At 44.2% G+C, this 16,314-nt stretch overlaps 2 protein-coding genes across 2 annotated transcripts in view; one reads left to right on the top strand and one right to left on the bottom strand.

Moving 5' to 3' along the window:
• STAT2 (signal transducer and activator of transcription 2, 113kDa) overlaps window positions 1-11,171 on the top strand; it is a 22,215-nt gene extending 11,044 nt beyond the window's left edge. Inside the window, exons 8-23 of the mRNA XM_006859436.1 lie at window positions 5,464-5,622; window positions 5,729-5,821; window positions 6,036-6,095; window positions 6,512-6,532; window positions 6,758-6,851; window positions 6,964-7,011; window positions 7,092-7,175; window positions 7,364-7,462; window positions 7,574-7,709; window positions 7,838-7,887; window positions 7,988-8,082; window positions 8,682-8,818; window positions 9,011-9,193; window positions 9,420-9,477; window positions 10,397-10,719; window positions 11,017-11,171. Of these exons, the coding sequence (XP_006859498.1) occupies window positions 5,464-5,622; window positions 5,729-5,821; window positions 6,036-6,095; window positions 6,512-6,532; window positions 6,758-6,851; window positions 6,964-7,011; window positions 7,092-7,175; window positions 7,364-7,462; window positions 7,574-7,709; window positions 7,838-7,887; window positions 7,988-8,082; window positions 8,682-8,818; window positions 9,011-9,193; window positions 9,420-9,477; window positions 10,397-10,719; window positions 11,017-11,171 (1,795 nt within the window). The remainder of the gene's footprint in view (window positions 1-5,463; window positions 5,623-5,728; window positions 5,822-6,035; window positions 6,096-6,511; window positions 6,533-6,757; window positions 6,852-6,963; window positions 7,012-7,091; window positions 7,176-7,363; window positions 7,463-7,573; window positions 7,710-7,837; window positions 7,888-7,987; window positions 8,083-8,681; window positions 8,819-9,010; window positions 9,194-9,419; window positions 9,478-10,396; window positions 10,720-11,016) is intronic.
• A 3,206-nt stretch (window positions 11,172-14,377) lies between these two features.
• On the bottom strand, window positions 14,378-15,686 carry IL23A (interleukin 23, alpha subunit p19). The gene is made up of 4 exons (XM_006859592.1): window positions 15,522-15,686; window positions 15,208-15,309; window positions 14,647-14,784; window positions 14,378-14,539 (listed from the first exon to the last, which is right to left on the bottom strand). The coding sequence occupies exons 1-4, from the start codon at window positions 15,684-15,686 to the stop codon at window positions 14,378-14,380; spliced, it is 567 nt and encodes a 188-aa protein (XP_006859654.1).
• Window positions 15,687-16,314: the final 628 nt, after the last annotated feature.

Below are 16,314 nucleotides of genomic sequence, written 5' to 3'. Positions count from 1 at the left end.
GCCCTCTCTTCTTATCAGCTGGACGCTTCACTCTCCACTCTAGTCCTCTGTGGCTATGTCACTGACTCTGGGCCCAAGAGTCCCCAGGTCTTGCCACACTCCTGGCCAACCAGGTCTTGACCTGGGTTCACAGTAGTCTAATGAATATTGTAGGGCTTAGCTCGCCACTTCATTGCTGTTTTTCCCTCTCTTCCCTTTATTGGTGACGAGCGTGGTCACCAATCAGAGCATGTATTCCCATTGAGTCTTGTTCTTGGAAGGCGGTTTGCACTGAGGGGACCCAGCCACTTGCCTTGATGTTTCCTGGGCAAGCATCTTGTTTGTTTTTGTGGTAACAGTTGGTCTGCCTCTATTGTTTTGTATTTTTCCTGTAGGTCTTTCTTTCAAGAAGTATCTTCTGTTCTTTTAGCCGCTCCAGGCTGGTCTGCTCATCCTCTCAAGTGAAAATTTCCCATCGCTGGAGATCTGGATGTGGTTCAGGCTTCTACCTATAGTCTTACGTATTGCAGAGGATCCACAGGACGCCTCCTTCACTGGGCACATTGTAGTCCCATTTTAGGTATTCTAAACAGTTATAGGCAGAAGACGGACTTACAAGCTTTCTATGGTGATGTTCTGGCTATTTCTTTCTCTCACCCTCCAGTGTCTATTTTATAATATAATGCAAGGAAAACCAAGATTCAAAAGACAGCCAAGCATCTTATTATTCTCCCCTTTTCCCCATTCCAACCATGTCTCAATCTCTGTATCCCAGAGCCCTGTTGTTCCAAGATTGTGCATACATCATTATTTCCTCTGTCCCACTTAGCCCATTCAAACCTGTCTAATTGTTCTCCCATCTGCTTTGTTCTTCTAGTCCCCTCTCCCTTCTTGTATATTGCTCTCCTCCCCAGCACCCAAACTATACTGTGTCTAATCTCTGCCCTGTGCTGCACCTTCCCCTTCCTCCCCTCACCCACCCTCAATATCCCAGCAATCAACAAAGAATTCCCTCTACCCCCCTTTAATATGGGTTCTTTTTCTTAGTCTTTTACAGTAGTGGTCCTATGCAGTATTTCTCTTTTTGTGACTGACTAATTTCACTCAACATAATGTCCTCAAGGCTCACCCAAGTTATGCGGTGGCTTGCAGCTTCCTTGTTATTCTTCAAGATAGCATAATATTCCGTTGTGTGTATGTACCATAGTTTGTTTATCCATTCTTCAGTTGATGGACACTTTGGCTGTCTCCATCTTTTTGCTATTGTAAATAGTGCTGCTATGAACATTGGTGTGCATATATCTTCTTGTGTTGTGGCTCGTTTTTCTTGTGGGTAAATACCAAGTAGAGGAATCGCTGGATCATAAGGTATTTCTACTTTCAACCTTCTGAGGAAATGTCATATTGCTTTCCAGAGAGGCTGGACCATTTTGCAGTCCCACCAGCAATGCAGGAGTGTCCCAGTCTCTCCACATCCCCACAGCATTTATTGTCCTCTACATTTTTTATCTTTGCTGTTATTGTTGGTGTGAGATGATATCTCATTGTTGTTTTGATTTGCATCTCTCTAATGGCTAGTGATCGTGAACATTTCTTCATATGTTTGTTGGCTGCCTGGATCGCTTCCTTAGTGAAGAACAACTGTAAATCTTAATAGGAGTAGAAAGCCTCATCTTTCTCCCAAAGAGCAGCTAGTGGATTTGAACTGCCGACCTTAAGGCTATACATAGACACACACATGAGGAGACTATACATATGAACACACACGAGGAGGCTTCAAAAAGTTTGTGGAAAAATGGAATTAAAAAATAATGGAGTTTTTCCACAATCCATTTGAAGCCCCCATATTTGTGTGCTTATGATTTTATATATATACGTATTGTTAAGTACTGTCAAGTCAATTTCAACTCATAGCTACACAAGAAGCAACTGGTGGATTTGAACTGTTGACCTTGTAGTTAGCAGTCCAGTGCTTATCCTACCAGTCCAAAGCGTCACACTAGGACATTTTTTTGGACATTTTTCCATGTATATAAATTTTGTCCTATATTATTATTTTAAAGGCTACATAGTATTCCATGACATGAAATTCCATAATTCATATAACTAGCAACCAGTTCTTTCTGATTTTCCCAGTAGAAATTATATAGCTCTGAACTTCCTTGTGCATTTGTCGATTATTTGCTTAAGAGATATGAGGATAAATAAAAAAGTATTGCTACAAAATTGTAGAAACTTTTATAAACAAAAATATCAAAATATGAGGCTATTGTTTCTCAACATATCCTTCATCTAGGGCTAGACTCTTCTGAAGACAGTGTCTCCAACTCTCTAACCCTTCTCCCAAGAATTCTATGCTCTTTGATATACAGCACATCAAAAAAGTAATTTTAGCAATCTCAAGGGACTCAAATCATATTTCTTGTAAATGTTGAGTTTGGAAACAAAACCAAGTCTGAAGGGAAAAGATCAGGGCTGCAGTCATATAGGGTAAGGTTTCCCAATGAAATTCTCATAGGACAGCTCTTGCTACCATTGATGAATGAACAGGTGTGTTGTTGTAATGGGGAAAAAAATTCCTCGAAGTAATTTTCCTGCTCCTTTTCTCACCAATGCAGTTTTCAATTTTTTAAAAACTTATTTCTGATAAGACCCCATGATTGTCCTGTGTCCTTTGAGAAAATCTATCAAGATTACCCCTTTGGAGTCCCAAAAGACAGTTGATAGTGCCTTCTAAGCTGTTTTCTCTGTCTTGAGTTGAACTGGCCCAGCAAATCCCCTTGGAAGCCACTGTTTTGATGGAACTTTTTTAAGGCACCCTTGGAACAATGCAAGTGTATTAACTGAGAGAACTTGCTACAGCCATCCCACTGATCAAAGAGACATTTTAAACATGTTTTCTTTGGAATAAACCCATGCATGTATGAACTGGAACCCTAGTAACACTACTTTTTTGCTTACTCTGTGTCTTAGAATACAGTCAAATGTAAGCACATATTTGAAGCATTTGAAAGAAAATAGTTTCATGCCACCTCTTAGAAAAGTTGTCTCAGTTTGTTTGCTTATATGCAGTGTCTGTTTGTGTTCCTATCACCACATTGTCTATTATATGTTTCTCTAATAGAGTCAGTAAGGCACAAAAATTAAAAGCATGGAGTCTGCAGCCAAACTGCTGTTGTTAGGTGCCTTTAAGTTGATTTCAACTCATAGTGACCCTGTGTACAACACTACCTGATCCTGTACCATCCTCTCAATTTTTATCTTTGAGCCATTGTGTCAGTCCATCTTGTTGAGGATCTTTCTCTTTTTCGCTGACCCTCCACCAAGCAGGATGTCCTTATCCAAGGACTGGTCCTTCCTGAGAACATGTCCAGTGTACGAGAGATGAAGTCTCGCTTGCCTCACATCTAAGGAACATTCTGGCTCTTCTTCTTCGTTGTTCTTTTGGCAGTCCATGGTACTTTCAATATTCTTTACCAACACCATAATCAAATGCATTGATTCTTCTATGGTCTTCCTAACCATTATCCAACTTTCATGTGCATGTGATGCAATTGAAATACCATGGCTTGGGTCAGTTGCATCTTAGTCTTCAGAGTGCCATCTTTGTTGTTTAATCTGATTAAAGAACACCTGATTTCCTTAATACATGTCCCAGATTTATATTGCAGCAAATTTGCCTAATGTAATACATCTTTTGATTTCTTAAATGCAGTTTCAATGAGCATTGATTGTGGGGCCAAGCAAAATGAAGTCTTTGACAACTTCAATCTTTTTTCCATTTATCATGATGTTATTTATTGGTCCAGTTGTGAGGATTTTTGTTTTCTTTACATTGAGTTTCAATCCATACTGAAGGCTTTGATCTTCACCAGTAACTATTTCAAGTCCTCTTTGCTTCCAGCAAACAAGGTTGTATCATCTGCATATCACATTTTGTTAATGAGTCTTCCTCTAATCCTGATACCATGGTATTTTCATATAACCCAGTTTCTCAGATTAGTTGCACAGCATAAAGATTGAATAAGTATGATGAAAGGATACAACCGTGACATACATTTCCTGGTTTTAAATCATTCTGTATCCCCTTGTTCTATTTGTAGGACTGCCTCTTGGTCTAGGTAGAGGTTTCTCATGAGCAAAACTAAGTGTTCTGGGATTCCTATTCTTCTCAATGTAATCCATAGTTTGTTATGGTCCACTCAGTCAAATGTCTTTGCATAGTCAATAAAGCACGAGTAAACATCTTTCTGGTATTCTTCTTTTTAAGCCAAGGTCCATCTTGTGTTTTCTGAATCCAGGTGGAATTTCTAGCAGCTTATACAGGGTTGCTATGAATTGGAACCAACTCAACAATCCTTAAGAGCAAAAATCCTGTCAATGTACTGCTTCAACCATTTTTTAATTATCTTCAGTAAAATTTTACTTCCATGTGATATTAATAACATTGTTTGATAATTCCTGCATTGCTTGGGTCACCTTTCTTTGGAATGTGGGTACAAATGTAGATCTCTTCCAGTAGGTTGACCAGGTAGCTATCTTCCAAATTTCTTGGTATAAATGAGTCTTAATTTCCAGCACTGCATCAATTGTTGAAACATTTCTATTTGCAGTCTGTTAATTCCTGAGGTCTTGTTTTTCACCAGTTCCTTCAGTGCAGCTTGGATTTTTTTCTTTCAGCACCATTGATTCTTGAGCATATGTTACCTCTTGAAATGGTTGAACATCAACCAATTCTTTTTGGTACGCTGACTGACTCTGTATATTCCTTCCATCTTCTTTTAATGCACTATTCAATATTTTGCTCACAGAATCCTTCAATATTGCAAATTGAGGCTTGAAATTTTTTCTTCAATTCTTTAGCTTGAGAAATGCTGAGCATGTTCTTCCCTTTTGGTTTTCCAACTCCAGGTCTTTGTACAATTTATTATAATACTTTACTTTGTCTTCTTGAGCTTCCTGTTGAAATTTTCTTTCTGTTCAACCCTTTTACTTCATCATTTCTTATAGTTGCTTAACTTCTGTGTGAGGTTGAGTTCTGTGCTTATCTTACAGCGCCACACCAGAACTCCAAATAATACATTATTGTTGTTGTTAAGTGCTGTCAAATTGGTTCCAACCCATAGCAACCCTGCATAGCGTTTCCAAGGAGTGGCTAGTGAGTTTGAACTGCCAAACTTGCAGATCACACTGATTTTGCAGTCCAGTGAATTAACCCACAGTGTCACACCAGGGCTCCAAATAATACGTAGCAAACTTCATTAGCTTTATGTTAATCTTTTACTTGTTTTATATATGAAAATGGGCTTTGATGTTTATTTCATGGATTATGAATCATGCTGAACAATCTTTCATATGCTTCCTGGATTCTTTCTTTGCAATCAGTTTCTGACTTTTTCCACATGGTTACAAGAGAGCTTTTGGGGTCTGGCTCCAATACCAGGAAGCTCACCAATCCTCTATCTTTTGGACTGTCTCATCCAGGTTCACAGATGGAGCAAAGCTGTTGTTTCATTTGCGGCAGCAATTGAAGGAGTTGAAGGAATTGAGTCACATGGTTAGCTATGCCGAGGACCCTCTGCCAAAAGGAGTGGACTTGCAGGAAGCCCAAGTCATGGAATTGCTGCAGCGTCTACTCCAAAGGTCTTGAACTAGGGAGAGAACTTCGGGGAGGAACAGAGGGCTGGGACAAGAGAAGCCATTCTCGCAGATACTAAGCTCTTCATTCTTTGTACATCTCTTTCTCCAGTGCCTTTGTGGTCGAAATTCAGCCCTGCATGGCCCAAACTCCCCATCGGCCCCTCATCCTTAAGACTGGGAACAAGTTCAGTGTCCGAACAAGGTTGGCATTCCAGAACTCATTCCTGCTTTTCTCTTTCAACTCTAGGCACTGTGTTTTCTGCCTCCACAGACTTTCCTATTTTTGGCTTTTTCTTCTCGGTTTTCTCCCCTCTCCACCTACTTCCTCAAATCCCTTCTCTTATTTTTTCAAACATGTGACCTGTCTAGGAGATTGAGGTTGACCACTCTCCTCTATCTACCTCCCTTCCCTCCAGGCTGCTGGTGAGACTCCAGGAAGGGAATGAATCGCTGACTGTGGAAGTCTCCATTGACAGGTAAGTCAGGGCAGGTGAAGGGTGGAACCAAGGAATGGTCTGACCAAGGGGTGATGATGAGGTAAAGAAAGTTCCCACTCTTCATAGCAGGACTCTGGGACCCTCTCCTTTTATCTTACATCCCCACCTCATAGAAATAATAACTCATCCCTCTTGTTGAACACTTACTAGGTGACATGCAGCATGTCAAGTACTCATTTACTTGTCACAACAACCCGATTTGTTAGGTGTTATCAGTACACCATGCAAATATGGAAACAAACTCAGAGAGATTATGTGTCTTGCCCAAGGCCACATAACTAGTGAGCTACAGAGTTGGGTTTGAACACAGGTCTGTTTGATCCCAAAGAGCAAATTCCTAGCCTCTACAGAGTTTTGTTTCCCAATGATTTATTTTGATTTTAATTTTGTTTCAGGAATTCTCCTCAAATACAAGGGTAGGTGCCTGGCATGGACACTAGAAGCAGCTGCGGACTGGTGACCTGCACAAGCACATACGGCAGCCCCGTAGGGAACACAGTGTGGAGCAGGGGGGATTTTGGGTTAGGTGTGGACCAAGGGAGACAAGGAGGTCTGAAATCAAGTGGCACTCTTGTTTTCCTACTGAGTCTTTAGTATAACTCTGCCCCTTTCCTCCATATATCTTCTTGCTCCTGGAACAGCTTCCGAAAGTTCAACATTCTGACTTCAAACCAGAAAACTCTCACTCCCGAGAAGGGGCAGAGGCAGGGCTTAATTTGGGACTTTGGATTCTTGGTAAGAATAGTCAGTAACTTAAAGATAGAAAATAAAGGGTGGGGAGGTCTTGAAGGCAAAACAGGACCCCAGAGCCCCCTCTTTGTTACTGTCTTTCCCTTTCAATTCATAGAGTCTGGTGGAGCAACGTTCAGGTGGTTCTGGAAAGGGCAGCAATAAGGTGAGATCTGGTCAGAGGATTTGGGGGTAGGAGAGTCTTGCCAAAAGGTCCTTTGTTCACTGTGTCCTTGGCTGTCTCAGGGTCTTCTGAGTGTAACAGAGGAACTGCATATCATCAGCTTCGTAGTCCAATACACCTACCAGGGTCTGAAGCAGGAGCTGAGAGTAAGTGAGACAGGAGGGCAAAAGGAGATGAAGCAGATTTGGGAGAAGGCACAGACGGGAATGAATAGAAGCCTTGCTCTGTGGGGAGCAAGTACTACTTGCCCCTTCAACAAAATCACTGCAGCTGGAAACAACAAAATCACTGCAGCTGGAAACATTAGCTCTTTCTTCCTATGACTTTTCCCCAGGCGGACACCCTCCCTGTGGTAATTATTTCTAACATGAACCAACTCTCCATTGCCTGGGCCTCGGTTCTTTGGTTCAATTTGCTCAGCAAAAACCCCCAGGTAGGAAGAGATTGGGAAGAGACTGCCACCAGGGAAAGGTGGGGAGGAAGGAGTTGGAAGTTTGGTGTGAGGGGACTACTGAGTCATCCTGTCCTCCTCCCACACCTGCAGAACCAACAGTTCTTCTCCAGTCCCCCCATGGCCCCCTGGAGCCTGCTGGGCCCTGCTCTTAGTTGGCAGTTTTCCTCCTACACTGGCCAAGGCCTCAACCCAGAACATCTGAACATGCTAAAGACCAAGTTGTTTGGTACAGACCTCCTTTTCGCTCAATCCCTCCCCAGCCCTAGTCTGCACTGTCCTCTGACTACTATCTAATCCAGGACTCCTGGCCTTGCCTCCTATCATCTGAACCATCTGTGGTTATCTCTCCTACAGGGCAGAACTCTGAGACAGAAAGTGTATTGTCCTGGGCCAACTTCTCTAAGGTAACATCTTCAACTCCAATACTGACTCCTTCTCCAATCATTTCTTTCCCATGCCAGGGATAATTCCACATCTCTTTCTGTCTTGCCCTTCCTCCTTCAGCGAGAAAGTCCCCCTGGCAAGCTACCATTTTGGACGTGGCTTGACAAAATTTTGGACCTAGTGCATGACCATTTGAAGGATCTCTGGAAAGATGGGTAAGGCCTTGGTCAACCCTCCGCAGCCAGCCTAACTGCCTTTCTGGGCTTATAGGACGCCATGCACGCTCATGTGGCAAACAAGAAGAGAAAAAACTGTACAAGGTTGCCCTCCCTCACATTTGGAATAATCATAGTCAGTGGGCGTAGCCAACATTTGTCAACTACCTGCTGTCTTCCAGAGCCTACTGGTGCTCTCCAAGAATGCTCTCATTTAATCCTTATGACCTCCCTCTTTAGTAAGTGAGGAAATCTAGGCTGAGAGAAGTTAAAGATCTCACCCAAGGGGCAGAGTTGGGATTTGAACCCAGGCCTGTCTGATTTCTGGCCTGTGTTCTTTCCACCACAATGCCTGCAGATCTGTATAGAATTCAAATCTGTATAGACTTTAACAAGGTGCTTTTCAGCTACATAATTTCACAGAGGCTTCACGCTTCTTTGAAACCTGGAAGGTAAATATTGTCTGAAAAGTGACATGATTTGGTCAAGATGAAACTGTTCACGAGTGGCAGAACCAGGGCCAATATCTGGTGCTCTTGCCCTCTTCAAAGGGAGCCAGGGATAGAGAGAAGTCCTCACAACTGCTCTCTGTGCTCCAGCTGCATCATGGGCTTTGTGAGCCGGAAGCAGGAGCGCAGATTGCTGAAGAAGAAAATGTCTGGCACCTTCCTATTGCGCTTCAGTGAAACGTCAGAAGGGGGCATCACCTGCTCCTGGGTGGAGCACCAGGACGATGGTCAGATTTGCAGCTGCCCTGCCCTGCCATTCCCACAGCCTCTTCCTTCTTCCTGGTTCATTTCTTGTCCCTCTGCCTGCCCTTAGCTTCCCTGGTCCTGTCCTGCATGTCTCAGCAGGTTTGGGGTTGGGCAGCAGGGTGGGGAGTTCCCAGACCCAGCCTCACTCTAGCCTCCCTATCCCTACTTTGCAGATAAGGTGCTGATCTACTCTGTGCAGCCCTACACCAAGGAGATGCTGCAGTCACTCCCACTGACTGAAATTATCCGCCACTACCAGCTACTCACTGAGGAGAACATACCTGAGAACCCACTGCGTTTCCTGTACCCCCAAATCCCTCGGGATGAGGCTTTTGGGCGCTACTACCAAGAGAAAGGTAGGAATCATTGACACGCTTCACTGTAGATTTCAGGAATCCTGAAGTGCCCACAAATCCAAGTCCTTGCAATGACGGGGAAACCAGTGTGCAGAAAAGTTAAGAGATTTGTCCATGCAACCCTTATAGTTAAAAGGGAGAAATTATTTCCGGGACCATCTCTTGGGCCTGGAGTTACGTGTACAACCCACTGATTTCCTGACCCTTCTGTGTTTGTCCTTCACAGTTAATCTCCAGGAACGGAGGAAATACCTGAAACATAGGCTCATTGTGGTCTCCAACAGGTGAGACATGAACATCTTTCCCATTTTCCTAAGCCTTTTTGGCTGATAGAATGACTCTAACCTGCTGAATTCCACTTCTTCCAATCCTCTCTTTCTACTTACCCAGACTCTCCGGCCCTCAAATTTTTCTCCCTAGTTTTCTAGTCTTTCTTCTTCCTCATATTTTCCTACCACTGATGTCACTGGGTACCTACTTGATGCCAAGCATAGTTGTTGTTGTTAAATGCCATCAAGCTGGTTCCGACTCACAGGGATCCTGTATAGGGTTTCTGAGGAGCAGCTGGTGAGTTTGAACTGCCTATCTTATAGTTCAAATGACCTTGTGGTCCTGTGATTAGCCTACAGTACCACACCAGTACTCCCCAAACATGGTACTAGGCTTAAATAAAATGTTTTTTTCATTTAATCCTTATGATAGCCCATCAGAATAATGATGATAATCACAACAAGCACATTTATTAAAAGTTCATTATGTTTGTTGTTCATTTTCTCATTTATCGAATTTTCACAATAGTCCTGTGGAGTAGACATGGTTATTGTGTTTTCAGCTGCAGACACTGAGGTTTAGAGTGGTGACATGTTGTACCGAAGGCACATGGCTAATAAATAAATGATGGTCCGGTGGACTCCACAGCCCTGCTTTTCACCATCCTATACTGCATCTCAAATATCACTAAGTATTGTTGTTCCTGTCTTACAGATGAAAAATCTGAGGCTCAGAGAAGTTAGGTCACTTGCCTCAATCACCCAGCTAAAAATGATAGGATTCTAACTCTCAGACATTCCTTCATTGTTCATGAGCTCTTGAGCCCTCTATTCCACTGACTGCTTAGACTAGAGGCACCTCTGCTTGCGCTACCATTCCCCACTTCACCTAAACCACTAAGCCCTGCCGTTTTTTCTGTCTTGGGGTATCCAGACAGGTGGATGAGCTACAACAACCACTGGAGCTTAAGGTGGAGCAAGAACAGGATTCATTAGACCTGGGGCTGTTACCACAGCAGGAATCACCAGTAAGCCTAGAGTTAGGATCCCTGCTGGATGCAGGACTGGATCTGGGGCCAGTGCTGGAGTCTGTGCTGCAGCCTACGGTGGAGCCCACACTACCCATGGTACCACAACAAATGCCAGAGCCAAAGCTGGAAGCAGAATTGGAGTTCCTTCTAGAGCCTGTATCACAGCCAGAGCCAGAGGCAGATTTGCCCCAAGATCTGAGACACTTGGACACAGAAGGAATGGAAAGTAAGTCATGGCATGAGACTAGGGAAGAGGGGACCCATCCCTTCCCCAAGTCCCACCTCCTCTCAGAAAGGGCTGTGCTCCAATCTCTCCGTTGGAGAGAGGCTCATTTTCTGATGATTCCTTTCAGAAGGAAAGACATAAGCTTCCTTCCCTTCATGCACCCTTATTCCTCCATCCTTTATATGTCCCCCTAGTCCCTGTCTTGGGTGTTCATCCATCCCCCCTCACTTTCCCTCCTGGGTTGGTAACTTCTTGTCTGAGACCAGGACTTGATTTCTCTCTGTCTGGACCACTTAGTCTTCAGAAACAATCCTATGAAGATTGAAGAAATCATGCTAAATGGTGACCCACCATTGTCTGCCCCAAACACCACGGATACCATGGATGACTTTTACGCCACCTGCCACAGCCATTTCCACACCGATGGACGGTGGAGTCCTTCTGACTACTAGAACTACATTTCATTTGTTTTGTTTTTTCTTATTTCTTCTGCCTTGTACCCCCCACATCATGATGTTCCTCTTTAATAATGGGAAATCAGGCATGTCCCCCTTCTAAACTGGGAAGACCTGGGATTTTGGGTGAGAGGTGAAAACATGACATGGGTATGGAAGGGTACCAATCGGTCAGAATGCTGGCTGTATTTCATAGCTCTAAACAGGATCCTGGAGGCTGATTACTATGCTGAAGGGGTGGGGTGGAGTGGGGCAAGGATGAGCCAGGACAGTTGGAGTGAGGTTACTTAAAGGGTGGCTTAGGGAAGTGGCTGTTTTCTAGTATGAAAGGACTTCAGTCTCAGATAAAGCAAAATTATGAGGCCTGGTGGCACAGTGAGCAAATGCTCAGCCGCTAGCCAAAAAGGTCAGTGGTTCCAGAATACCAGCTGTTCTGCAGGAGAAAGATGTGGCAGTCTGCTTTCATAAAGATTCCAGCCTTGGAAACCCTATGGGGCAGTTCTACCCTGTCCTTTAGGGTCACTGTGAGTCGGAATCAACTCGGTGGCCATGGGTTTGGTTTGGTTTGGTTTAAAGCAAAATGGGTGTACACTGGCATTGCATACCATCAGTGTGTGTGTGGGGAGGGCACATAATAGCACTCCATTTCTCTCTTGTAGCTGTTTCATGTCTAGGATAACCTTTTCCTCTCTTCCCTTTACTCCTGACTCGAGTACTAAATGTCTTCTTTTCCCTTGGGGGTTGAGAGTTTTCAGCCTCACCCCATAATATGAACCTCCATCCTGAAGAAGGGAATAGGAGGTAGACTTTATTTTCTTGCCAGTTTCCTCTGCTGCCCCAATTCCCCACCCAAGCGAGCTGCACCCAATCCCTCCCTTAAACTGATGGTGTGCTTGTGAAGTTTTGCACACTAACTTATATTGCCTAGTACAAAAAAAAAAAATTACCAAACCTCCCTTTTACTGCATATTCTACATCTCAACTGGGTTTGCTAATTCCTTGCAATGATCACACAGAACTCAGACAGCATACTCAGTTATGGGGTTTATTAGGGAAGTTAGCAGGTTACAATGCAGGATCAAAAAATGCTCAGGGCACATCATTCCACCATAAACTTCAGCTTGAAGGCACTCAGCTCTAGCTTTGTGGGGCAACGAATCTAGTCCCCCAATTAAGTGCCTCCAGGCACCCCACTCTGCAAGCAAGCCTCCTGTCCAAAGTCAATTTTAGTTGCTCTGTGGGCTCAGAAGCCCATGGCTCTGTCTTGTGCTCTGGTTCTGGGTTCTGGGTTCTGCTGCTGCAGCTCCTCAGCCACTCGTCTGATGCCACAGCTTTCTGTCCCTAGATCGAGGAGGTTCAATGTTGGGTCTTCTTTGATGGTAGTAATATCCCCACTCCTGCTTCTGAGATGGTTCGTTTTATACACACGTTAGAGTTTCAAGTTTTCAAGTCACTCACAACTGAATCATATAATCCATCAACAGCCTCCCCTACTTTCTCTTCCCCTGACCCATCAGGATACAGTTGTTTGGTGGGAGTTTATGGAGACTATGGTTAGAAGAGACATTAAATAATTCACTATACCGCACTTAGTGTTCACTTCCCCTTTACTTAAGAGACAGATCATTCCTGAAGGCCAGGGATTGTAGGGTTGCTTCCCGGGAATTTGGAGTTGCTTTTTATAGTATTAGATATAGTTTGGAATTTTTACAGAGGAAGAGAGGTCCTGAGTCTTAGCTATTTCCTTATTAAGGTAGCATCCCTTTCTTTTGTACAGTGTAGTGTTTACCTCAGAGGAGGGTATCTCTTCCTTGGGTGTGGACCTAGGCAAAGACCAAGTTTTTGGCAATTAAACTTTTAAAGGTTTATCATGGGACTCTGGCCAACGTCACACTTGCCGGGCCAGGGAACCTCAGGAGACGACCACCATCATCAAAGATGTGCTGCTGGTGTTAACTTGAGATGTACATGAAAATGAGGCCCTGTGCATGTGCCTGTTTCTTGCCTAGTGTGTCAGAAACAGTCCTGTTCAGAAAGGGCTCCAAGAGAAGTGACCAATAAACTTTGTACTGACCTGAAGCATTTCATCTTTGAACTCCTGTATTTCTCTGTTCACAAAGACCTTTGAGTCATGGCCATGTAGGGACAAAGTCGGCATATTTTATGGCCTCTGTTTCACCCATTCCAGCATGCACCTGTTGTCATGTTTCTTTGTTCTCCCTGTCCCTGCTTAGGACATCCTGTCCTGTCCATTAGACTCTTTGGGGACTTTGAGCTATATATGTGTTGGGAGGAGCACAAATATTTATATAATTAGCCCTGTGCCATTCATAAGGTTGGTGGCAAAGCCAATACACAAACCTGATTCTGCTTGACTCTCAAGCCCATCTCCTTTCCATACTGTGACTATGGACCAAAAGGAAAGGAAATAATCATTTCCTCTCCAATTTCTTTCAAAGGCAGTTGGATAGCATCTTGGGTAGCCCAACTCCCTTCTGAAGGGGACTGCAGATGCCCTTCTCTAAGGGAGAATCCTATTGGCTTGGGGCATTTACCTTCATCATCTTCCTGAAATTTCCTTCTTGGTCAAGACAGAGCTCAGACTTATGTTCCTGCAGTGATCAAGTCTGCCTTTGGCCAGAAAGTATAGGAGGCACTGAATCAGGGATCAAATGAGAAGCCACATCCAGGGACCCCACTTTCTAATCTCTGCCTCCTGTAATTCCATTCTGTTTATTCAGCCATTCAGGGATTAATACCAGAAGGATCACAGGTATCATACAAAGATTCAGGAGAAAATATCACTCCACCACTACCCTTCAAAGTAGCAGAAAGAGGTGAAACATATTGTAGTTCTTAGACCTCACTTTTCTATTCATTTCTTTCTCCCAACCAAGCCCAGAAATTAGATCCAAACATCCACATAAATAAATCTTTATTGAAAAAGTACATAATTCAGTATAAATATAATAAATACTCCTCTTCCAATGAAGATAAATAATCTCAAATGTTTCCTCTTATCTAATAAATACTCAACTTTGTCATAGGTCAGCATTACAAGTCAGTCTGTAGTGGTAATTCTTCAACATAAGCAAGTCCTATGAGAATGGACTGATTATTGGCTCACAGGTTGCTGGGGTAATAGATTGATAATGTCATTGCTAAACCTTGGAGACCTGGAGGCCATTCTTAAGCTGTTGGTTTCAAGAGCTCAGAGTTGCTGCTCCATGGGCAAAGACCCGGGCAGCTACAGCCACAAAGGCTTGGAGGTTACGAAGAATCTTGAGGCGCAGAAGGTGGCGCTGCCAAGGCAGGGTAGGACTGAGGCTTGGTGTCAGCTGAGTCTCCCAATGGTGACCCTCAGGCTGAAAGGATACAGGACACAGTTAAAGAGGACTCTAGATCCTTAGCCACCCAGCCTCTTTATCTCTCACACCTGCAAGCACCCATCCTCCAGGCCCCCAGTTCATACCTGCAGGAGATGGCTGAGGACTAGGAGGGAGGCATGAAGTTGGCTATCTGGGAGCAGAGAAGGCTCCCCTGTGAAAATGTCTGAGCCCAGCAGTTTCTCATAAAAAATCAGGCCCTGGTGTATCCTTTTCAAGCATAACTAGAGAGAGAAGTAAAAGAAGGTGAATATCCTCTTCCTATTTCATTAACTGGTTTGGTGCTTGGGTTAATGTGCTGAACAGCAAGGTCAGCTTGAACAGCAAGGTGGGTGGTTCAAACTCACCAGCTGCTCCTTGTAAACTCCATACAGGGTCACTATGAGTGGAACTGACTCGACAGCATTTAGCAACAACTGAAGACCCACCCAATTCTCCTTTACCATTTTCAGTCACAACTTCTACTCGTTCACTGTGGTGCCCAGTCATGTCCCTGGTCACCTCTTCCTTGTGGTCCAGCCCCATCTTAATGTTTGTTGTTGTTGTTGTTAAGTGCCATCGAGTCGGGTCCGACCCATAGCGACCCTGTACAGGGTTTCCGAGGGTGTAAATCTTTACGGGAGTAGAAAGCCTCATCTTAATGTTACCTGACTATTATCTTTGAGTCCTTGGGGATCACAGCCATCCCCACACTGGATATGGGGTACACTGTTTGTAGTCTCATCATCTCCCTCTTCTCTTGGGACATCCTGAAATAGAGAAGGGAGTGGAAAAAGAAAATATTTTAAACCACACCTGGCCCCTCAGGTTCATGACCCTCCCAGGAATCCCACACTCTTGCCTCCTTTTGCTCCTTGATGGCCTTGAACCCGCCAGCTTCCACTCAAGGCCTCAGAGTCTCCCATGGCAGCTTTGGAAGACTTGGAGAGGCTCCTATATGGTCCCCATGGCTGCCACTCACCATGTGTGCCATTGGTAGATGTGTTCTCCAGGCCAGCGTGCAGAGCTTCTGGGAGAGCTGCTGGCCCTGAGCCCAGGCAAGGCTGCTGCTCCCAGGCCTGGCCTGGCCCTGGGCAGCCCAAGGCAGCAACAGCAGCAGCAGCACAGCTCCAGTCACTAGCAGCATCTTGGGGCCTGCTTCTCAAATCTGTGCCTGACACCAGTCCTCGTGGAATCTCTCTACTTCCCTGTCTGAGCCTGATTCTCTCTGTCCTGTGCGTCTTTTGTTTGGTTACTGCTGTTGTTTCTGAGCTGCTTCCTGTTACTTTCTCTTCGTGTCTCTGGGTCTCTTTTTAAGGTCCCTGCATTGTATGACCCGCCCTCTATACTAGCAGGTGACTCACAAGCAGGTGGGATTCCCCTCCCTGCATCATCCTCCCTCTTTGTGGGGAGCCCAGGTATGCAACCTCAGTTCCAGGGGAAATGAGTCGTTTGGTTGTTGTGGCTGGAGGCCTGGGATAGGACATATGTGTAATGCTCTCCAGGAATCAGAATGTTGTAGAAGGGGTGGGGGGAGGAGTGTCAAATATTTAAATTAATCTGGTCCCAAGTTCTTTCCATTTAACCTTTCCCTGATTTTTTGCCTCACAAAAAGCTATACCCCATATGAAAAAAAATCTTATTTTCTCACCTTCCCTCTGAGGAAAAAACAGCATTCATTCACCTCCCAAAAGGATGACAAGCTCAGTTCAGAATGACATTTGGTTCCCACCTGATGCCCCCTATCCCAGAATAAAATTCTTAAAAAAATCAAT

Source organism: Chrysochloris asiatica, unplaced genomic scaffold (assembly GCF_000296735.1).
Source record: "Chrysochloris asiatica unplaced genomic scaffold, ChrAsi1.0 scaffold00033, whole genome shotgun sequence".
Taxonomy (NCBI): domain Eukaryota; kingdom Metazoa; phylum Chordata; class Mammalia; order Afrosoricida; family Chrysochloridae; genus Chrysochloris; species Chrysochloris asiatica.
The sequence above is the reverse complement of the archived record's forward strand: the minus strand, read 5'-3'. Positions and strand labels throughout refer to the sequence as shown.